Below are 23,705 nucleotides of genomic sequence, written 5' to 3' on the forward strand. Positions count from 1 at the left end.
TCGCTTTCAGAACCAAACATACAGGTTTATACATATGGAGTTTCTGGTGGGGCAAAAACAAAATAGAAAAGGTCCACTTGGTTCATATTCGAACCCCCCCCCCCCCCCCCCCCGATGCAGCTCACGCTACACCCCTGCATGTTATGTGGTTTCCGTAAACATACCGCACTAACATGTATACATACATACATATATATGTGTGTGTGTGTGTGTGTGTATGTGTACAATCGGGTGTATACATATACAATCGTACCAATAGATTGTGTAGAGTATCAAGCAGTGGTAATAAGCACACTTAATATTACTTTAAAACAGGTTCCAACGCAAATCCACGATACCAAGAACTAAAAAAGGTCGAAATTTCCGTTCGTCACCAGTCACCCGACATGATGTAACACGTCCAATTCTCGAGAAAAACACGTCAGTTTTGTTGAAATCCCAGAACCTCGGGGAAGAAAATAAATTTATTCAATAAAATAACGACCCGTCAGCAGACAGAAAGGGGAAAACCCGTGAGCCGCTTCACTACCTAATGTTATTGCCTGACAAAATAATCCACGAAAACAGGTAATTATGTGTGCTTTTGATAATATTGATTATCAGATTTAAATATGGTTATAGATTGTTTAATTATCACTACCTGGTCTGGTGTTTTTTTTTTATGGGGTTTTTTGCTGTCTGTTACAAGAAACAAGTCTGAAGTAGAGTTCTGTTCTATTTTTAGGATACGATCTATTTTGACGTCACCCAGCCGTATTAGCCATATGTAATACACAACAGCCACAACTGAGGACATTGTCAGTGCAAGTAAGTATCCTACAGTTTTTGATTGAATATGTTTGTATATATGTGCCATTACAAGCGTGAACTTTATTCGTTTTAGTATTTGCGGTTAAGTATTTTAAAATGTGTTCGTTACAGTTGGCTTGATGTCTCGTGACTAACAGGTCGTTGTAACAGGTCGTCGTATAACAAGCACAATTCGGATTGATACTTAAGTTTCCTGTGGCTTTATTTTGCTCCGAAAATATACATACATGACATGACTAGAGGACATGTATGTATATTTATGTAGTTGTTACAGTTTATACCCGTGTTGTCGTTTATAGGTTTTATATGATTTTAGTTACAACTAACCCTCAGTTACCCTGGCAACCTTTCTACAAACTGTTTATGAAATGGCAGTTTAGGGCTTGGGGACTGGAATGGAGTCCAAATATATATATATATATATATATCTATATATGTTTGGTTTTGGCTGCCCGCTCTATTTGCGACTAATTCATTTCATATTTAAGCCTGACGCAAACAATTTTGTTTTTATTCTAATTGTAAATTTAGTTATTATGATGCATTAAACAAAAAATACAAAATTAATAATAATTTCTCTCTTCTCTAAACCGATGTGTACTTCGATTCCTACTTAACCGTTTGAACATTAACTGTGTTGTTGACGATTGCCTCGCAACCATATGAACATGTTTTGTAATTAATGCATAACTGTGACTTGATAATAACATACAAGTAGTGGGATGGATGTGTATCATTCCTGTTTTTCTGTTGGGTAAGTTTACAGTTAACATGTTCATACACTTATGTTAATTTCTGAATGTTATGGTTAACATTTGAGAATTAATGCTTGATAATTATGTAGTTGAACATACTTTTTCAGTACTTTATTTAAGTACATTGCTGTGCAGATTTGTTATGTAACTACATATGACTTATAGTACAAGTTTTGAAAGTAGTTTAATGAATGTTTCAAGGAATAAATTAGATGGAGCTAACAATCATTATAACATTTTAGATTTACATGTAAAAAATATTTTTAACGGCCAGTTTAACGTTCAAATTGTCTGTTTCCTCATTTCTTTGTGTGTCTATTCACCTTTCCCCAGAACTTGCTATAAAAGATTAATATAAATATTATGAAAGATTAATGAAACTATTATAATCAATGATTTTTTAGGTTGTGGGGTTGGGGGCTGTGCATGTTAATTATAAGAAATTTATAAAAAAATGTTTATTATTATTGAATAAAACCCCTAAAATAACTAATAACCAGTAGTTATAGCAAAAAAAAAGTAAAAGTAAAAATGAATAATAAATAAATAAATAAAACCCTCAAAATAACTAATGACCTGCAATAATAATTAAACTAAGATTTTGTTTAAAGAAAAAAAAGGGATAAAAACCTTTGATTCACATGTAAGCTTAAAATAAGTAATGGCCTGTAATAATAATATTAAAAATAAAAAAAAAAAATACTAAAGGAAATAATTTTTTCACGCCAAAGTAAATACATGCTAAGGCCTTAAAATAAGTAATGAACTGTACTGACAATCATTACGACAGGCAGAAAGGGATTTTTTTTTAATAATAACCAAATAATAATACACCCCCAGCCTTGCGGAAACTTTAATGTGATAATATTATTAATAATGCTGTATAATGCAACCCACACAAATCACATATATAGAAATAAAAATAACAAAATAAATAATCAATTCCATTCAGTTCCGCAATATTTCTTTTTATTAGGTGTACGTAAAATGCTTGATACGAATAATTCTCGTTCCGCAATATTTTCCTTCCGCATTTTCGATGTGCCAGGATAAAAATAGCTTTCAAATGTTTAAATGTGTCATCTTCAAACATCTAATCCTGGAAAGGTTACCAAAGGTATTGTACTTAATATTTTGTCTAAAATTTATTAAAATATGTTGTTGTACGTGTTGAGGCTCTTAAATAAAGCACATATGCCTGATTTTATTAAATCGTGATTGCAAATGGAAAATTCGATCCAATGAAAAATTCGATCCAATGAATAAACGTTACGGCACAGCGATAAACATCACAATAATAAATATCGTGCCGGAGACGTTTATCTTGATGAACTAATGTTACCGATACTGTGATTGGTCAGCGATGTCATCGTGTAAGGGACATAATCGGTGTTACAAATTGTCTTCCAATAGAGGGCGCTAGTAGTGGATATCAGTAATCTTGACTACATGACTAACGAATATTAGTGCTTGTTACAGATGTAGGATGTATTGGCTAGATCAATCAGAATATTAGCTTTGATTTATGAAGATGACGCTCTCATTACAGTCAGAGATCAACCTATGTATTTTTTTGGCAATTCCTGACAACCAAAACGTTGGCAAAGATTCCCGCTCTAATACCACACCAATCCTATGTTTGACGTCAAATACCTTTAAATCGATCATTTTCGAGTTAACTGATAAAAAAAATCCACTAATACACATACTACAGAAAGAAATCCAACAGCACCCACATTCAGCTACGCTTCGTGACACTCTGTCGCCATAATTACAAAGCTCGGCGATCTATTTCGAGACGTAGATCACGTGATCGCACACTGGGCGATTCCGCCTTGTGCAGCAGTCTCATGCCAAGCGACGTTACAACATGGAAGAGTTGGCTAATGCCGTTTTGGATGAATTTGGATTTAATTACGTCATTAAACCAAAACAATTACAGATTATTGATTCCATTTTGAATTTGAAGTATACATTTGGGGTGTTATCGACAGGATACGGCAAAAGTATGTACAACATATTGCCGCCTCTTAATTAAGTCTTATAAAAGATTAAGATAAAGTAAGTAGTAATTTAATTTGATTATTTTATTTTTTATGAATTAGTCACTAGTACAGTATCAGAGTGTGTGTGAGTGGGGTTTTTTTCTTCAACAATTACGTATGTGAATTACATTTGCTTGGATAAAACGATTGTTCATATAAAATTAGTCATTAAGCAAACAGAATACTTACAACCAACCCAAAACAAAATTGAATTATTTTTTTATTATTTAATTTACTAGTATCCTAGCGCCTTTTTTTTCTTTTTTTTTCTTTTTGCTTTTTAATAAGATTTTACACCAGTTTCACATTTGAGTCATTTCTGCATATTTCTTAGGGAGTTGGTTTCAGCTCAGTCGTTTAAGTGCTCGCATCGCAGGATCAAACAACCTCGATGGATCCATTCAACCGATAGATTTTTTTTGTCGTTCCAACCAATGCACCAGAACTGGTCAGTGGACGTGGTATGTGCTGTCCAGCCTGTGGGAAAGTACATATAAAAGATACATTGCTAATGTAGCGGGTTTCATCTCCAATACTCATGTCAGAGTTACCAAATGTTTGACATCCAATAGCTAGTGATTAATAAATCAATGTGCTCTAGTGGTGTCGTTGAACAAAACAAATTTCAATATTTTTTAGTTTGATCTGAATAGCAAAACAACTATAATTATTTTGCAAGATAAGTTTTAAAGATCGAATGAGCTATGCACAGATTCAATTTTGATTTTGCAGTAACAAGCATTGCCATCCGTCCCCTTAACGCCTCGGAATACATCTTATGATACCCCATCCCCTCAAGAGCGTTACGTAATTGTTGAAAAAAAAACACCCACACACACTCTAACTCGAAAATGATCGATGTAAAGGTATTTGACGTCAAACATAGGATTGGTGTGGTATTAGAGCGGGAATCTTTGCCAACTTTTTGGTTGTCAGGAATTGCCAAAAAAATACATATGTTGATCTCTGACTGTAATGAGAGCGTATAACTGTCCAAATGTCCGTCTAGCTCTCTTACAGTCAGAGTACTCGGGCTAGTATAAATGTATGCGAGTTTCTCGTATGTTTTGAAAATCTAAGTGGATTGTTGCACCAATATTTTTATGTCTGTGAAATAATCGATTGCAAGTCTGGCTTGTATGACTGTTTCGCAACCATCTATGGTTTCAAATGTCATTGTTGATCGCGAGTTGTTGACCATTGGAGAACCATAACTCTGAATGAACTGTTGTCTAAACCGGTCCTCTGTGTAAACCGGACTATTTCGACGGTACGAAGTGAGTCCGGTTTAGACAGAGTCTATATATATATCTATCTATATATATATATGTGTGTGTGTGTGTGTGTATGTATATATTTTAGGGTCTCGATTGAATATTTTGGGACCTCTATATAAAGGCCACCTGTCCACAACGGTCACTTTCTTTTGGTCCCTTGAGTGGTTGTATATATATATATATATATATAGATATATATGACCACCAAAGATCTTGAAGGACGATTGGGGTAAAAAGTGAAATTTGAAAGTAAATCGCAAATTAAAAAAAAAACGACAAAAAAAACAACTAAACAATAACTGTATGATCGACATAATGAAAAATATTGACAGTGATTAATCGACCTTCCTGGAAATTGTCAAAATCAAGAATGACACCCTACGAACATGTACGGGGCAACTGCGTGATGCACGTGCAAACTATGGAATGTGTTTCGGTGTGTTAATAAACAGACCTGAATGTTCTTTATTAGGGTAGAAATGCGTCATAGATTAAAGGGACATTCCTGAGTTTGCTGCATTGTAAGATGTTTAGGACTAATAAAATATTACGATTAAACTTACACATTAAATATATTTTCTGGTTTAGAATGACAGTGTGTGTATAGTGAATCTGGTCGTCTTAATATTTCTAAGAAGCCCAAACTAGATTTTGTCTTCAAATAATTTCGTACGTAGGAAAAAATAATATTTTAGGAAATAAAATGAAATTTAACCCAGTACAAATATTAGAACGATTAGAAACATGTTTAATATACAGCCACTAATATTTATGCAGAAAAATATATTTGATATGTAATTACAATCGTTAAAAAGTCTCTGTTAGTCGATAACATCTTAACAATTCCAGCAAACTCAGGAATGTCCCTTTAAGATGTCTGTGGTCAAAATGTATGGCTAATAGTTGATATTAACATTAATATTTCATGTTCCCCTACGGTTTTTGAAGAATATATATATATATATATATATCGTCTGTTTAGATACTCATTCCTAGAGGCCCGTTGTTATTTCCTACACGGACATGTAGCCAATGGGATTGTACATGTAGCTAGATTTGTCTTGCACTTGTGCTGCTTGAGGAGCGGGAGATAGCCCAGTGGTAAAGCGCTCGCTTGATGCGCGGTCGGTTTGTTATCGATCCCCGTCGGTGAACTCATTAATTAGGCTATGTCTCGTTCCAGCCAGTGCACCACAACTGGTATATTAAATGCCGTAGTATGTGCTATCATGACTGCATATAAAAGATCCCTTGCTACTAATGGAAAAATGTTACGTGTTTCCTCTCTAAGACTATCTGTCAAAATTACAAAATGTTTTGACATCCAATAGCCAATAATTAATAAATCAATGTGCTCTAGTGGTGTCGTTAAGCAAAACAACCAAACTTGTGCTGCTTGACACCCTAAATGTCGATACCAATAGGGGCAGGCAGTAATGATAGGTGCATAATTTGTATTCATTTACTTCAAATAATGAATAAGTATTGCTTTATGGGAGTGATTGTTGACACAAAATTTAATTCATATAAATATACTTAAAAGATATTTAAAACATTTGGTATTTAAAAACAAACTAATAATAGTGGGTTTTATTTTCTTTTTAAAGCAGACAAAAACGAAACAAAAATAAGTTATTACTATAGGCTAGAATTGACTTCTGATGTCGACACTGTAACATATACAAACACAAAATAAAGTTTATTTTCGTTTTTTAGCTACTAGTTAACAAACGTACCATGAACACGAAACGTCCTTTACAGAATGTATAAACGGCCCGGTCTCAATTGCAGACTTATTTTGCTAATTCTGATGTACATTATATATAGTGTAGATTTTAAAGACAGTTTTTCGTAAAGATTTTTCTTCTTTGCTTTTCGGATGCATGCATGTTTATAATTTATGTTTTTGAAGGTAATGAGGGTTGAAACTAAAAGCATGACGTCAGAAGCGTCGGACATCACGCACTTGGCAGAGGACAGCGATGCCGAAGAGCTCGACAGTTGGGAAGAAGGTCGAGATTTTGACTTGGAACGCAAAAAGGACAAGCTGATTCGACGCATCATTAAACTAGTTGGATCTGACGAAGAAAAAAGACCACTAAATGTGGCTGTCATTGGTATATGGTATTTGACATTTGTATGTGTGTACTTGTTTTAGTAAAAGGGTTGATCAAATCCGCTGATATATATCCATGGGCACCGTCCTATCTTAGAAACAACCAGACGGCATTGGAGATGTACAGCATGGTAGGGTGCAACAGACCCATAGGACCAGGGATGTGTGAAGTAGGGTTGCAACAGATCCATAGGACCAGGGGTGTGTAGATGGCAGGAGATATATGTACAGCATGGTAGGGTGCAGCAGACCCATAGGACCAGGGGTGTGTGAAGTAGGGTGCAGCAGATCCATAGGACCAGGGGTGTGTAGATGGCAGGAGATATATGTACAGCATGGTAGGGTGCAGCAGACCCATAGGACCAGGGGTGTGTGAAGTAGGGTGCAGCAGATCCATAGGACCAGGGGTGTGTAGATGGCAGGATATATATGTACACTATGGTAGGGTGCAGCAGACCCACAGGACCAGGGGTGTGTGGAGTAGGGTGCAGCAGGCCCATAAGACCAGGGGTGTGTGGAGTAGGGTGCAGCAGGCCCATATGACCAGGGGTGTGTGGAGTAGGGTGCAGCAGGCCCATAGGACCAGGGGTGTGTGGATGGCAGGAGATATATGTACAATATGGTAGGGTGCAGCAGACCTATAGGATCAAGAGTGTGTGGATGACAGGAGATATATGTACAGTATGGTAGGGTGCAGCAGACCCATAGGACCCGGGGTGTGTGTAGTAGGGTGCAGCAGGCCCATAGGGCCAGGGGTGTGTGATGGCAGGAGGAGTAGGGTGCAGCAGGCCCATAGGATGACAGGGGTGTGTGGAGAAGGGTGCAGCAGGCCCATATGACCAGGGGTGTGTGGAGTAGGGTGCAGCAGGCCCATAGGACCAGGGGTGTGTGGATGACAGGAGATATATGTACAGTATGGTAGGGTGCAGCAGACCCATAGGACCCGGGGTGTGTGTAGTAGGGTGCAGCAGGCCCATAGGGCCAGGGGTGTGTGGAGTAGGGTGCAGCAGGCCCATAGGACCAGGGGTGTGTGGAGTAGGGTGCAGCAAGCCCATAGGGTCAGGGGGGTAGGGTGAATGGCAGGAGATATATGTACAATATGGTAGGGTGCAGCAGACCTGTAGGACCAGGGGTGTGTGGATGGCAGGAGATATATGTACAGTATTGCAGAGTACAGCAGACCCATAGGACCAGGGGTGTGTGAAGTAGGGTGCAGCAGGCCCATAGAACCAGGGGTGTGTGGATGGCAGGAGATATATGTACAATATGGTAGGGTGCAGCAGACCTATAGGACCAAGAGAGTGTGGATGGCAGCAAGCCCACAGGATCAGGGGTGTGTGAATGGCAGGAGATATATGTACAATATGGTAGGGTGCAGCAGACCTATAGGATCAAGAGTGTGTGGATGGCAGCAGGCCTATATGATCAGGGGTGCGTGAATGGCAGGATATATATGTACAATATGGTAGGGTGCAGCAGGCCCATAGGACAAGAGTTTGTGGATGGCAGGAGATATATGTAATCGTAAAACTGTCGTAAGCTATGACGTCACTATGGTGTGTACTGTAGTGACATCATAGCCTACGATGGTTTTGCGATTTCATAGCTGAGATAGCTTCTAAAATCCCTAGCCTTGATTACGATGGTTTTACGATTACGTGTGCTATAAAGATAGCTTCGAAAATATGGTCCCTAATATTTATTTGTTTCTTTTTTTTACTGAAAATTTCTCGTGCAATACAAATATCCTGACACTCATTTTGTAAGACCAGTACGACAGAAGCTCGTATAATAATATCTATTTATTACGCCAGCGGGTACTCATAACAATCATAAATGCATTGGTGTAACGTAGTGGTGTTCCAATGATCGATTATAATCGATTATTGATCGGCTTGGCTCTTTGATGTGATGATCGATTATGAAAATGTGAACTGTAACTGTTCCTCCAGTTTAGATGATAAAATTGATAGAAATATACAGTGGTTTGGGTTTGTTTCCGTGTGTACATAAAGAAACATTATATTAAATAGGTACAATTAGCCATTTACACACGACAATAGGTGCAACGTCCTTATAATTCAAAGCCTTCTTATGGTCATGAAATTCTAACCGATTGTTTAATCGAAAGTTGATCGGTTGGTGCCAACCGATTATAATGGATGATCCATGATGAAATCCCAACCGATGAATTTGTCTTTGCTGGTTATAAAATTGACATTCAAAGAAATAATGACGAGTGCTTTCAAAGTAATGACCACAATTACACGAGAGATCCATAGTCAGACTACGATATACAAGTCTGTATTTAATGGGGTTTGTTTTTCTTTCCAACCAGTGCACCACAACTGATCAAAGGCAGTGGTATGTGCTTTCCTGTGTGAGAAAGTGCATATAAAAGATCCCTTGCTGCATTAGTATAGTATGGCGGGTTTCCTCTGATTATTATGTGTCAGAATTACCAAATGTTTTACATTTAATAGCCGGTGTTTAATTGACCAACGTGCTCTAGTGGTGTCGTTAAACAAAACAAACTTTAACTTTAAAATACTACAGGCATGTCTTAATCTGGTATTATCGTTGTTATGGTTCTGAAAGAAACTATATAGCGTATGTTTACCATAATGATAGTTTGTTTTTTTGTGTAGGCCCGATGGGCGTGGGGAAGTCGTCGTTCATCAACACCACAGCCGCTGCTTTGTCAGGGGAGCGGTGGAGGGAGTATGCCTACACTGGATCGCACGGCGGAGACGGCTCCCAAATAACTGTCTTTACCAACAGGTTTGTTAGTCTTGCCAAACAGATACTATTTCCTATGGTCTGGGGTCAATTATCTCTTCCTCTATCAGAGTTATAATTTTATTATATATTATTTTATTTATTTTTTTACGATCTCTCTCCAAACCTCCCCCAAAGTTCCTTTGGCAGTCCGCCTTATGTCATTAACACACACACACACACACACACACACACACACACACAAATGGATTTTCTGGATCCGCCACTGTCTATCATTCGGGGTGGGGTGGGAGGCTGGCATTTGCCCGAATTAAACGAAAATGCCCGAATCTGAATAACAACATTTATTCTTATTAGCATTACAACCAGAAAGCTATATATAACGGGTTGCAAATGAGTGACTGCGCATTTTAACATGGATTTCAACTAATGTTGAGGGTAGAATGAGGGAAATGCATGGTAAAACGGTCTCAGGTTTCCCGAATATCTGTATAATTGTTGCCCGAATTTGAGGTTTTGCTCCAGTACTAGATGAGCAATTGCCTCCCTGCCACCCTGTCTCGTACGCTTATGTTCATAACGAGGTAGCTTGTGGCTGATTTCCATTAATATTCGTCTCTCTATATAATTTCATTCTTTTCAGCTATCCTAAATGCTGTATGGCAGAGAATACCAAATTCATCCAGGTTGCTCTGCCAACCTTCATCGACATCGCAGGTTTCAGCGATGAAGACGATGACAAATGGGTGGAGCTTCTCAAAATTGTCTTCTATGGTCGCCTGCCCGAAGGAGAGTCTTTGGCTGAAGCAGAAAAGTATTACAGGTAAAAACCAAACCTTAAAGCTCCATGGTCCATAACATCACATCTGATACACATGCAATACATTGTTTATAGTCATATTGTGTACGTGTGTGTGCGTGCGTGCGTGCGTATGTGTGGGTGTCTATATATATATATATATATATATATATATGTGTGTGTGTGTGTGTGTCTGGGGCTACAGTGCTTGTGCCTGAATTGGATATAACGTATTTTGTATATACAGAAAACTACATGAGTTTGATACCATTTATTTTACAACAGTTTGTTGCAAAACGTATTTAACGAGCGAAAGCAAGCTAGATGTTTTTGAACGAGTTTCTGTGTCACGGTCTGTTAACATTATCAATGTCTAGTGAACATTTTAAGCCCATTTTAACAGTCTATTTACCGAATTAATTGTATCATGAATTTCAGAACTAGGAAAAAATTCGCGTTTCTTTTGTTGTTCAGTATATATAACAACAAAAAATAGATAAACCCGAAGCTGACGTTTTTTGTGTGTTGTTATTGTGTAGGGATAATGGGATGAAGGGGTTGATGGAGAAGTATAGCAGTAATGATGAGAAGCTCAAGGTCGACAGGATCATCTTTGTGTCGGCTGCTACAACTTCGGTTCCAGCCAGCCTAATTAAATCAGTCATCCGCGCTGCACGGCCCTCGGCCATCAACGAGAACCCTATGAAACGAAGTAAGTAGCAAAGTAAAGGAATGTGTACATTTTTAACTCTGGCTATTATGAGTCGAACAACACTTGATCCACATCGTGAGAAAGAAGCCTGCTGTCTGCACCAGGCTGACAGGATTAACAGCAAAACATGTTTAATTAGCACTTACCATAGCCTGTGATTAACTATTTGTGTAGCGTTAGTTAAAATGGGAAACTCTTAACAAGGATCGATCCTTTGACACATTGTACATCAAGCTACCAATCTGCCACTGGGCCACGTCAAACTACATGAAGAAAGACCATAATAACAAATTATGAAATGCATGTTTGTTTAATAACACCTATGAGTATTTAGTCTGTCTGTATGTCTGTCTGTCTGTGTGTGTGTCTCTCTCTCTCTCTCTCTCTCTCTCTCTCTCTCTCTCTCTCTCTCTCTCTCTCTCTCTCTCTCTCTCTCTCTCTCTCTCTCTCTCTCAGAAAGGAAAGCAGCTCAAGCCAGCATATCAATGTACAACTCACAACTCAATGAGCAGACAGAGAGACATGTCCCTCACCAACCACCACCAACAGACATATATCCTGAACAAACATTCAGAAAACTGAGGTGTAAACCAACACATTGAGATTCAGTTTTGTTTGGATATTACTAGATAGAATATAAATTAAACTGAAAACAAATTACGGAATGATCATGCATATAGATTTAAAGGGGCTGTTCTTAATTTGCTGCCATTATCAGATATGTAGACTACGAGCGACTTTTTAATGACTGAAATTTGATTTTAAATACATTTTCTTGATGAGAATATCAGTGTCTGATTATTGGGAGGTAAATCCAATTTGACATACTGTAATTACTAGAATGACCAAGACACATTAAATATACAGACACTGGTATTCTAAACAAGACATCGTATCTGTTATGTAATTTCAGTTGTTAAAAACGACTCTATTAGTCGAATACACGTTACAAGGGCAGCACACTCTGGACAGTCTCTTCAAGAACTGTTGTTGTTGTTTTTTCTAGCCATTCCAATATATGGAGTCATGACTAAAGCAGACAAGGTTGGAGGTCCAGACTTATCACAGTTGGATTATGAAAAGAGGGAAAAGGCGTTTATAGAGGCTCTTGGTCTGCAAGGTTCCCGACATCGTTTCCTCTTGTGCCGGAACTACTGTGATGATGTCGACGTGGATAATAAAAGAACGGAGACCCTGCTGCCTGCCCTTGACATACCTGTCCTGCAGTTCATGATCCAAGTGTGTGATCCAGTGATCCGAGTCATCAACGAGGGTGAGGCGTACTCCAGCACTCGACCCACAGAGGCAGGACAGCACCCTCTAGATGAGAGGACAGATATTCGCCCTGGCGCTGTTGTTGACTCCTCGTCTGATGCCGCTAGACTTGCTCCAAGATCTCCCCTGATGTCCTTTCTCCGTGAGATAGGTCTGTCGGACACCCACATCAGTCTCCTGGTGATTGCCGTGGAAGCCATCCTTGTTGCCTTTCTTCTGAACCTTATTCTTAGACCCTCACTGGACACTGGGAAGCTCAAAGTGGCGTGCAGCTATGCCAGAGACAGACGAGAGTTGAACGTTTTCGAAGACATCTGCAACAGCCTTGACACTACGTTTGGCGCTCAATTCTTCACCATGTTGGCGTCATTTGCACTGATACTACTAAGGATTGGTGTCACTCATTTCTTGAAGAGATTCTATCGATAAGACGGTAGAACAGATCAGACGTATGGCGCTAATCAGTAACTAATAAACATGCTCTGCAGACACATTAAACACATATCATCTGATGATCTTGGTACAATGTGTGGCACTGTTACGGTTATACCAAGTGCAACAAATTCTATAATATGTGTACACTTTAGACATTAATTATGCATATATCACTCTTAATTGTTTGTCATCCTTAGTGCCACAGACAGTAGTGACAGTGTTAAATTAAATCTGCTTCACATATTACTACCAATCACAGCCACAGCTGTTTTTAATCCGTAAATATTTGACGGTGCAACTCTTAACTGACACGGAACTATCTTCTTTGGTGCCATGCAACCGTAACAAAACCTGTTTATTTTATTAGGATTATGTTGAAGATGATTTGCATTTCATACATGAAGATCTTGGATGTTTTAAATGCACATGTATGTGTTTGCTTCATATCAACATAATGACACTCTTCAACTGAAAGTGAAACATGTTTAATAATGAATGTTGCTTATAGGCTTCTTGATATCTTCTTGATATGTCTTTCTAAGACTATATTATGTCAGAATTACTAAATGTTTGACACCCAATGGCCGATGATTAATAAATCAATGTGCAATAGTGGTGTCGTTAAACAAAACAAAACTAGCTTTTTTTAAATTATTTTTCTTATTATTGTTGATGTTGGTAGTAGTAATAGTAGTAGTAGTAGTAATATTATTTTGTATTTTAATTTTTAATTTCTATATGGTTTTTAATGGTTATGAGTAATATTTTATTGTATTATGCATCTAATAAGTTAAAAGTACAACATCGACGTATGGGTGGTATTGCACACTTGCGATGGTTTGATTGACAGCCGACAGTCATGAATGCAACAGTACGAGTGTCTATCTGTGTCGATCAAAACACCGAAAGCGTGCAATAACCATTAATTTCATTTCAACTTATTTTTGTGCTTATCTCCAAATAAGATTCATGCACGCTGTCCTGGACACACACCTCAGCTATCTGGACGGACTGTCCAGGATAGTAGAACAGTGCCTAGTTGTTAGTGGTTAGTGAGAGAGAGACATCGGTGTAGTGGTCGTACACATACCCATTAAAACTCGTTCTGGTTGGGAGCCGGTACCGAGGTGCGAACCCAATACCTACCAGCCTTATGTCCGATGGCTTAACCACGACACCACCGAGGCCGGTTGACAATTCAAACCACGAGTAAGTTTATGAGGTAAGGAACGTATACCACGCCCACAGTTGACGATGCATGGCGCGATACTAAAGTGTGGCTCAGTCATGTTTTAAACGTCCTCGAACAGATTCTTGTATTTGATTCTAGCGAGAGAAGTACCGCGATCTCTGGACGTGGGTAGGGGTGGCTGTGGGTGAGGGTGTTGTTGAAAAAAAATCCCCTGCAGTTTTGAGGGAATTCCGGTTTATTGAAGGTTCAATTTTGAGAAGTCTCACTGTGCATTTTATACTGCATATGTATTTGTTTCATTTTGGATTCTGTTTTGGCTTTTACCATAGTTTGACACCCAATAGCCGATATATTGTTCGTGTTGGGGTGTCGTTAAACATATTCTATTCTCACAATTCTGTTTTAAGATGTGTCTAAACAAAAAATGTAAACCATGTAGACATAAGTGTATCATGTTTCATATTTTCTTGTGACAAATTCAATAACTTTTTACTGAGTGTTCATGTTTAATTATGATAAATTCAATCAAATTTGCTGAAGTGTTCAAGTTTTTATCATGTCAAATTCAATAAAAAAAATTCTGAAGTGTACACAGCAAACCATCTTGAGGGGCATCCTTAGTACAATAATCACACAATGTAACGCAAAATTACTCTTAAGTAGACAACTGATTTAAAGAGGCCACCTTATTACTAACGTTGTACAATTTCCTCTGTATTAAGAAACCATTTGTTTTATTTTGCTACAGATCATCTATTTTTCTTCAAATCATGTGTTTTATTTTTGCTGTATAAAATCTTATTTTGCTACAGATCATCTAATGTACTACCCATTGACCTGTATTAAGCAGGAACCGTCTTATGGGACCACTTTATATCATCAAACTGATGATTTAGTGCAGTAACATTTATTAAGCAATCATTTGATGTCCCTTAGGCAATGGTTTTTCTGTTTATGACAATGATTTGAAGTAATGTACACTATTTGTATTTTAATAAATGAATAAAATATTTTGCTTTCAACCTGTATTTTAATTCTCTTTTAACTGGAATAAGAAAGAAATGTTTGTTCACTTACAACTCGACATGCGTGAAATCACGGAAAACCTTTCGAGGTGTGGTCATGTGTGTGTGTGTGTGTGTGTGTGTGCGCGCGTGAGCGAGTGTACGTACGCACGTACGTACGTGAGTGAGTGTGTGTATATATACGAGGGTAGGATGAAAAGTGTTGAGTCCAACTATGATGGAGTGCTGCTAGAGCGATAAAACTGGTAGGCATATAATTCAGCTCTTCTGATAACTAACTAGCTATTTTGTTTGAAGTTCACAACATCTTTGGTGACTACAGCAGGCCTTTGAAGTTCAAAGGTATCAACTTTTTGTGAAAATGTAGAAAACTGAGTACCGGGCTGTCATCAAGTGTGAATTTGAACGGGTTAACTCCCACGCAAATCCATGCCGATATGGTCGGTACATTAGGAGATGGTGCTCCCTCATTTGCCACTGTGAAAAGGTGGGCAGCGGAATACAAAAGGATGAGAAAAAGCGTTGATCAACCAAGGTCATGTGCACCAAATGGTGATGGATGATAGACGATTGACTACTGGCTCCATAGCTGCTGCCATTGGCCATAGGAATGTCAAAGGTTTCTGCTCGATGGGTACCACGACTTTTGAACACTGATAAGACTGACAATGTCTATGGAAAACGTGGCGCTTTTTGAAGCAGATCCGGCTGATTTTATTGAACATTATTTTACTGAGGATGAGTTTGGGTTCATCACTTCAAGCCAGAGACCAAGAAACAGTTCATGTAGTGGAAACACCCGGCGTCACCTCCTCCATAGAAGGCAAATGTCGTTTCATCTGCTGGAAAGGTGATGGCCTCAGTTTGTTTGGATGCCAAGGGGGTTGTGTTTGTGGACTACCTCCCAAAGGCTAAGGCAGCTGTGTGAAGCTATTAATAAGAAACGACCGGGTAAGTTGACAAAATGTGTCTTGTTCCACCAGGACAACGACCTTCTCCAAGTCATTGCAATGGCTACTGTCCATAACTGTGGCTTCGGCCTCATTCAACATCCGTCATACTCCCCTGATCTGACACCCTCGGACTTTCATCTCTTCCCAAACATGAAGAAACACTCAGCTGGTAAGCATTTTATGCTGATAATGTCAAAACCGCTGTTCAAGACTTTTTTGAGGAGTAAGAGGAAACCTTTTACAAAGCAGGAATCCAGGCGCTGCAGCACCGCTGGCAGAAATGTGTGGACTGTCAAGGGGGCTATGTTAAAAAATAACTAGTAAAGTCTTACTAAAGAAACTCATTCCAAAAGTGCAGCATAAGCTCAAAACGTTGCATCCAACCCTCGACTCGTGTGTGTATATATATATATATATATATATATATATATATATATATACGTGTGTGTGTGTGTGGATATGTGTAGATCTGCATTTGTGTGTGTGTGTGTGTGTGTGTGTGTGTGAGTATACATGGTATGTGCGTATTGGTGTGCATGTGTATAAGTGAGTGAAAAATTGGTTTTGCTTAATGACACCACTGAAGCACATTTGATTTATTAATCATCGGCTATTGGATGTCAAACATTTGGTAATTTCGACATAGTCTTAGAGAGAAAAACTGCCACATTTTTCCATTAGTAGCCAGGGATATTATATATGCACCATCCCATAGACAGGATAGCACATACCACGGCCTTTGATATACCAGTCGTGGTGCAATGGCTAGAATGAAAAATAACCCAATGGGCTCACCAACAGGTGTGTACGTGTGTGTATGTATATATATATATATATATATATATATATATATATATGTATATGTATATGTATATTATGTATATGTATATGTATATGTATGTGCGCGTACGTGCGTGCACTTTTTTTGGGTGGAATTCGCGACAACAGGTGATAAATCAAGCAAAATCATTTTGATGACAGTCTCGCTATCCGAACTGATCTCTTTCTGTCTCTGTAAAGTCATTGAACATCCGATATAAATATAAAATAGTCAAATAATAAAAAAATATAAATTTACTAGTATATAACCAATATGGAATATAGCTTTTCAGAGACAGAAATAGTCTGCCCAATGCACACCGACTCGAAATAGAAATTGGTAGGTACAAAAACACTGATCGACACAAAAATATGCAAAATCTGAAACTGGTGTTGAAGATAAATTACACTTTTTAATAAAATGTCAAGGTCTGACAAAACTAAAAAAATATACTATAGCCTACGAACAATTACACCAACTTAACACACAATTTACTCAAAAAACACTGAAAAAAATATTCTTTCTACTTCTCTGCCCAGCACATATTTCCCCCAATTATAGGGCAGTATTGTTATTATCGAGATTTTTTTAACAGACATATTCCAATTTCAGTTGATACACCTCCTACCTATAATTTTAAGTATAATGATATTGTTACCAGTATAATATATAATTATGCTAGGTGATTCAATGTAACCATTGTAACATGCCTTTTCTTGCTGTGATATTATTGTTCATGTCTGTATGATTCATATATTATATGGAAACAATGAAATGATTGATTGTGTTATGCCATTGTCAAAGAAACATTATACACATATAAAAATCATTTTTTAAAAATTGAATGCCTTGCCAATATATGACGGGCAATTAATGTGCTTCAGTAGCGTAGGAAGGTGCCAAAAAGTGTGGAGGTGGGGGTGGGGCACACTTTTACACTATTATAAAGCAAATATAAAACAAAATGTGTGCTTAGAAACAGTATTTATATTGTGAGTCTACGACAATGTTCACGAATTAGAAACAGTTAACATGATTGGTAATGAAAATTGATTTGGTAGGAAGAAACCACATACAATTAGGTCATCACATGACAATAACAAACACGTGACAACAACATACAATGAGGATATGTTCATCCAGCCGTTTGCCGCTAACGCTTGCTAAACTGTGGGTACTTTTTTACGCTACACGTTAAACCAAATGACAACTGCGAAAACCAGTCAAAATAGTTTGCAAACGTTTAGCGAAAAACGGCTGTTCAAATGATCAGGAAGAAGAACGCTGGCGAACAAGTTGACTGGTTTTCATCGCATTATCTCCAATCGCATTCACTTAACGTTAGGCGCAACAACAAACCGAAAAACAACAACAAGCCGGTTGATCAACAGCGCTCGGTTTCTTGATCCTATCTTTGCTAGACAATATAACTGACATGGTATTTTATATTAAACTAAAATGATGTTAACATTGTCGCTGATCGCTTTTATAGCAGTTGTATCTGGTCGGACTATTACATACCCGATTGATGATTCTGTTGGTCTAGAACGTCGGTTTGATGGAATTGGTGGACTGAGTGGGGGAGGGGTGAGTTACTGAGTAGGCCAAACAAGTCAAGTAGCTGGCGTGACCGGATGACCGTAAAATACCCCTCATTAGTATTATTGTTTTATCATTGTTTTTTTAAAAAGTTTTTTTGTTTTTGTTTAGCTTAATTTTAAAAAAGGAAATCTGTTTTGGAAAGAACAATTGTTTTTTTTTGTCTGCAATTTAAAGCCGCACACCCTAGTTCCATCCAGCGAAAATAAATTATAATTTGGTTAATCTACAAACCTGTAACACACTTAGATCACGTTTTTATCAAATGGAGTGAAAAAGCAGGTTTTATATCGATAAATACCATGGGAATCCCCATGTCCCAATTGCTTGAAATAATTTTGAAAGTTCGTATTCTGATGTCATCGGTAGATGTCGCTCGAAGCACAACAATGCCTACGTCACGACAAATTTTACAGACTTGGGGTGCGTTCGTTTCACCTCTCCTGGACATGTTCCAACTGTTCTGTCCTGGTTGTATCCCCTCTCCAGATATCGTAAGACTTAGCAAAATTATTGGTTTTAAGGGTTTGTAACATTTTGTATTGAGACACTTACTTGTCTGAACTTTATTGTTACTGAAAATGTTCACGAACTGTGAAGAAAAATCTCACAAATGAACAACAACAAATCGGATGTTGATTGCGCGAACCATGCACGAGAAAACAAACCGAACCAAAATGATAACGGTCACGTGATATACCAACGTCTGTGACATTGAAATGGAAATATCCCCTCTAAAAATAGATTGGACCTCGCTTGCTTAACATTTTTTTCTCGACAACACGTCTTGTGAAAAAATGCAAAAAATACATTTCGTGGTTTTACAAACATCAGGATTACCAAAAAGCACTTCAGGTGAATGGAAATGTGTATTCTAAATAATAAAATGTAAGTAAAGTGCAATTTTATTTGTGAAAAATGGGGTTTAATAGCGAAAAACAACGCCGTAATGGTTAACAAATAAACGTAACTAGGGTGTGTCCCTTTAAACAAAATAACTGGTCAAGCAATGACATACTGAGGATTGTTGTCTGCTCGATGGGCGCTGGTAGGTCGTCAACTAAAGATGTGAACAAAATAAAGGAGAAAATTGTAGGTCAAAGGTCATGGCAGCCATCTTGAATTTTTATTATTTATTATTTTTTTTTTTAAATATATAAACTGATTTTCTCAGAATGTACTAAGACAAATGCAATGAAACTTTGTACACATAATGATCTGGACTGGAAAATTGCAGATCATGAAAAATTGGCTCAGGAATTTAGAAACAAGATGGCCACCTTTAGGTCAGGTCAGGTCAGAGTTTAACGTGCACATTCAGAGCAAGCTGTTGTAGCGCACACCTGTCCTGGGCGCAGGTGTCGTCCACAGCCGATTCCTCCGTTCAGGACAGGAAAGGGGGCCAGGTACTTTAACCAATCAAAATTCAGCATGTATGGAACAGATGTAGGACAAAATGTCAATAGTCTTAACTGTCAATGGTCAATGGTCAAAATGTCAGTGGAAAAAAAATGTTGACAGTCAAAATGTCAACTATCAAAGTGGTTCCCAGGTCAAAATGTCAACTTTCAGATTATACATAATTTGTAAAAAAAAAAAACCCAGAAAACTTACTATTATATAATCTTTCATTAGACCAATCAAAACATTGTTTGCATACATTTGACAGCACTAAACGTGTATATTATTTTCTCAACAACAGAACATGGGTGATGGAATTTAGTTTTTAAATACCAGTAACTCGATTATTTTATCAAAATGGCTAATCAGTCATACAACCAACAGTGAAACATCTTTTTATTCCAAATTTTGTAATGCACAAGGAACTCTATTCCCCCCTCCTCTCTCTCTCTCTCTCTCTCTCTCTCTCTCTCTCTCTCTCTCTCTCTCTCTCTCTCTCTCTCTCTCTCTCTCTCTCTCTCTCTCTCTTTCTCTCACTAGCATACACACACACAGGTTGACATTTTGACCGAGATGGTTGACATTTTAACTGCTGACATGTTGACCGCTGACATTTTGTCCATTAACATTCTGTCTACACACCATATGGAACAAATTTGTATTTTTGTACCAAAAATGTGCAATCTGTGTAAATGTGTTATTAGACAGAATCACCATAAATATGCTGTAAAGTACGTACACCCTGAAGGGAGGGGGGTTTTGACATTACCTACGAAAAGGAAACAAGAGGAGGGGAGCCCCTTCTCCGTTACCGATGCCATCCAGGAAGTTTCCTGTAATGTTTGGGGCAGTTTAGGGTGCCTTAGCTAAAGACATCCAGCTCCTCTACCAGGACAGGTCCTTACTACATCACCACCCCTTCAAAGAGAGCTGCAGTGTCGTCAGTGTCAGTTCCACTGTTGACGGCAGAGTGACAAAGCTGGTGAATTCACTGTTGGGGATGGGGGTGGGCAAAAGCCAGAGGCTCTTCTGCCAGCTTGGCCTCTGTGTCATTGCTAAAACCCTTTTAAAGAGAGCTCAAGCACTGTTAGATGTAGTTTGGGGGTTGGGAAGAAGCTCCACTCTCTCTGGAGAGAAAGCCGGTGGCTCCAGTGCCTGAGGTAGTCCCTTTTGCTTGCTTTGACGACCCATCCAGGAAGGTTTTGGGGAGCCAGTGCCAGCGGCATCCCTGCTGCAGGTAGCCTCATCTGCTGTGCTTACTCCATGCATGAAGGTGCTGGGTGTGGTTCAGTAGGAACAAAAACCAGTCGAGGGGGTGGGGGTCCAGTTTGGGGTGCCAAAACTCAGCTATGCTGCCAGAGAAGGGTGGTGGGGACAAAGCTGCAGGTATCATTCAGGTTACCATGAGGTTACCACATGTCATAAAAGTCGAGAATTCATTGTTCTTTGTTCTCCAGAAAATCCAATTTTCAAGTTCTAAGCTAAACACCTAAATTTGGATCATTTGTGTGTTATTCAAATATAAGAAACACATACAAGTAAGTATTAATATAGTGAGAACAATGAATAAATAACAAAGTATCAGGGTGACTGTGAAGGCACTTTATAGTGGTTATAGTAATAGGATCGGTAAACTTGATAAATGTATCATAGCACAGGAACCCATAAGTTACCAGATCTGTATTTTTTGGGTTAATTACTAGTGGTGTAACAATACCGTCAAACAGTGCATCTAGGAGACCATAATGGTCTTAGCTGGGAAGCTCTCAGGGCAAATTTGCTACCTCTGCAATTAGGAACATTTAAAAACTCCTGTACAATCTCCACAGCATTGCTGATTGCCGTGGACAATTGAAGGGTTTGAATTTAGGGGAAAGTTTGTTGTCAGATAGGGAAAATACTTTTAAGGAAATCTGGCAGGTAACCAGCCCCAAAATGTATCATGGTAGATTATACCCTATTATTAACAAATTTATGTCTCCTGAAATTTTCATTTGTTACTTGCTAAAGTTTATTAATTTCCAATTTTTTTATTTGGGATATAAACTTAATAATGCTGCTAACTTGTAAATTAAGTTACTATCCTCCCAGTGTGGCTCTATGAATTATATTCTCCAAAATAGATTAACAGTTTTTACTTTACCGGCTGTATGAATTATATTCTCCAAAAAATGGTTTACATTGTTTATCAAAGTTGAATTTTCAGAAGAAAATTTGTAGCTGTAAACAGGCCTGTAGGAACAAGGGTGGTGAGGTGAGGGTGGCATAGATAAAAATGTAAGTGTTTTGGTTCTCAATATAAATGAAGAAAAAATATGGACTGTGCCCCTCCATTGGAGGTTGTGATCCACTCACTAGAGATTGTTGCCCCACAGTCCACTCCTCCAGTATAAAATAATCTGCACACTACAATATTTTTTAATTTATGTATTTTTACAACTTTAACTTCCATGTGATAAACACTGATATATCTATAGTAAGTGTAGTTTATATTTGAGACATAACAACCACTGAATAAACAGTTTTCTGGAGTGTCATTAAACAAAAATTCCTTTCCAGTAATGTCTACAGACTCCGTGGAAAATGTAAAAAAAAGTCCTGGAAAATGAACCAAAATGGTGCTTAAAAGTCCTGGAAAGTGTATGAACCCTGGCAGATGTCATTCCTGAGGGCCTGGTACTGTACTGTTTGTAACACAGTGATTTTGTTTTTACTTTAGGCCACTTCCAAGCTGCTGGTCAACTATCCAAAGAAGCAGAGAGATGAAATTCTTGACTACTTGTTTAAAGTTTGTTAAATAACCACATTTGTATCAATTCTTAAGATACATGTTCACCAAATAAACTATTCAGTTTGTTTTTACCAATTTTTGTTATTTAAACATTTATTTTACCATATTGAATATTGTGAATTTTTTGTAGCTGTAAATGTATGTAAATTGTCATTAAATGTATGTACTGTATGTTATTCTTTCACCAAATAAAATATTCTAGTAAAGGGTCAATATTAAAATTGCATAATAGCGACCCAAGAGTGCCAAGTTGAAAGTAATATTAACTCTTAAAGTGATATAAAATATTTGATTGTGGCCCACGGCTAGAAAATTAAAATAACAGGTACATGGACTGAATTTATTATTTCAGCCTAATTTTGGAGCATCGCTACAAATATTAAAGGTGGAAATAGGTGGCGATTCTCAAAGTACAGGTTAGTATAAAATTTCATTAGATAGAGAATAACTAGTTAATGACATTGGATATCTGCTTTATCCTGTGAAGGTCAGAATGGGAATTTCTTATTTGGCCTGAACAGGATAAAGCAGATATCCGACGTCATTAACTAGTTATTATCTTTATCCTGCAGACCATAAAAATTAAAGGGAAAAGCTTTTATTTCTGTTATTTCAGCCACACAGTAGGATGACCTGGAGGTCAAATGAGCAATTTTGTAATGTAGTTATATGTGTGATGTCAAAATCATATCTTGCTAGTAGCAGGATATCACTTTGCTTTATCCGTCATCATAGTCTGTCATAGAAACAGTGGTTGCAGGATAAAATGAAATAATAGACCTGAGAACGTTATGTGTCTAGGATTTAGCCACACAAGTTACAAATGTTTTTGAAAATATAGGACATTGGTTGAAAATATCTTCTAAATTAAATGTATAAAATGTTTTATTCATTTGAAATAATATTTGTCATAGTTAAGCAAGCTTATTTGTTAAAGTTATACAAAACGTAAGCAAACCTT

The 23,705-nt window shown here is 37.8% G+C and overlaps 2 protein-coding genes across 5 annotated transcripts in view; both read left to right on the plus strand.

Moving 5' to 3' along the window:
• The first annotated feature begins 1,027 nt into the window (after positions 1 to 1,027).
• Positions 1,028 to 13,619, plus strand: LOC121383404. Of its 3 annotated transcripts, none has more exons than XM_041513409.1 (6): positions 1,028 to 1,057; positions 6,800 to 7,004; positions 9,652 to 9,784; positions 10,386 to 10,565; positions 11,081 to 11,253; positions 12,260 to 13,619. In XM_041513409.1, the coding sequence occupies exons 1-6, from the start codon at positions 1,043 to 1,045 to the stop codon at positions 12,955 to 12,957; spliced, it is 1,404 nt and encodes a 467-aa protein (XP_041369343.1). In that variant the 5' UTR covers positions 1,028 to 1,042; the 3' UTR covers positions 12,958 to 13,619. The 3 variants fall into 3 exon arrangements, with proteins under 3 accessions (XP_041369343.1, XP_041369342.1, XP_041369345.1); XM_041513408.1 differs by lacking the exon at positions 1,028 to 1,057 and adding an exon at positions 2,617 to 2,682; XM_041513411.1 differs by lacking the exon at positions 1,028 to 1,057 and adding an exon at positions 3,509 to 3,626.
• Positions 13,620 to 17,953: 4,334 nt separating this feature from the next.
• LOC121383276 (galactocerebrosidase-like) overlaps positions 17,954 to 23,705 on the plus strand; it is a 37,676-nt gene continuing 31,924 nt past the window's right edge. Inside the window, exons 1-3 of one of the 2 annotated variants that reach the window (XM_041513195.1) lie at positions 17,954 to 18,540; positions 22,673 to 22,741; positions 23,097 to 23,160. In XM_041513195.1, coding sequence (XP_041369129.1) covers positions 18,412 to 18,540; positions 22,673 to 22,741; positions 23,097 to 23,160 — 262 coding nt within the window. In that variant the 5' untranslated portion in view covers positions 17,954 to 18,411. The remainder of the gene's footprint in view (positions 18,541 to 22,672; positions 22,742 to 23,096; positions 23,161 to 23,705) is intronic. The other variant, XM_041513194.1, reaches the window with a different exon arrangement.

This window comes from Gigantopelta aegis, chromosome 10, assembly GCF_016097555.1.
Source record: "Gigantopelta aegis isolate Gae_Host chromosome 10, Gae_host_genome, whole genome shotgun sequence".
Lineage (NCBI taxonomy): Eukaryota > Metazoa > Mollusca > Gastropoda > Neomphalida > Peltospiridae > Gigantopelta > Gigantopelta aegis.

What these genes read in the sequence shown, in the direction of transcription:
- LOC121383404 (XM_041513408.1), top strand. Translation starts at nt 2,632, where the DNA reads ATGTTTAAATGTGTCATCTTCAAACATCTAATCCTGGAAAGGTTACCA. An exon ending in ATAACTGTCTTTACCAACAG is followed by an intron (nt 9,785 to 10,385) that starts GTTTGTTAGTCT and finishes CATTCTTTTCAG; the next exon opens with CTATCCTAAATGCTGTATGG. An exon ending in GAAGCAGAAAAGTATTACAG is followed by an intron (nt 10,566 to 11,080) that starts GTAAAAACCAAA and finishes GTTATTGTGTAG; the next exon opens with GGATAATGGGATGAAGGGGT.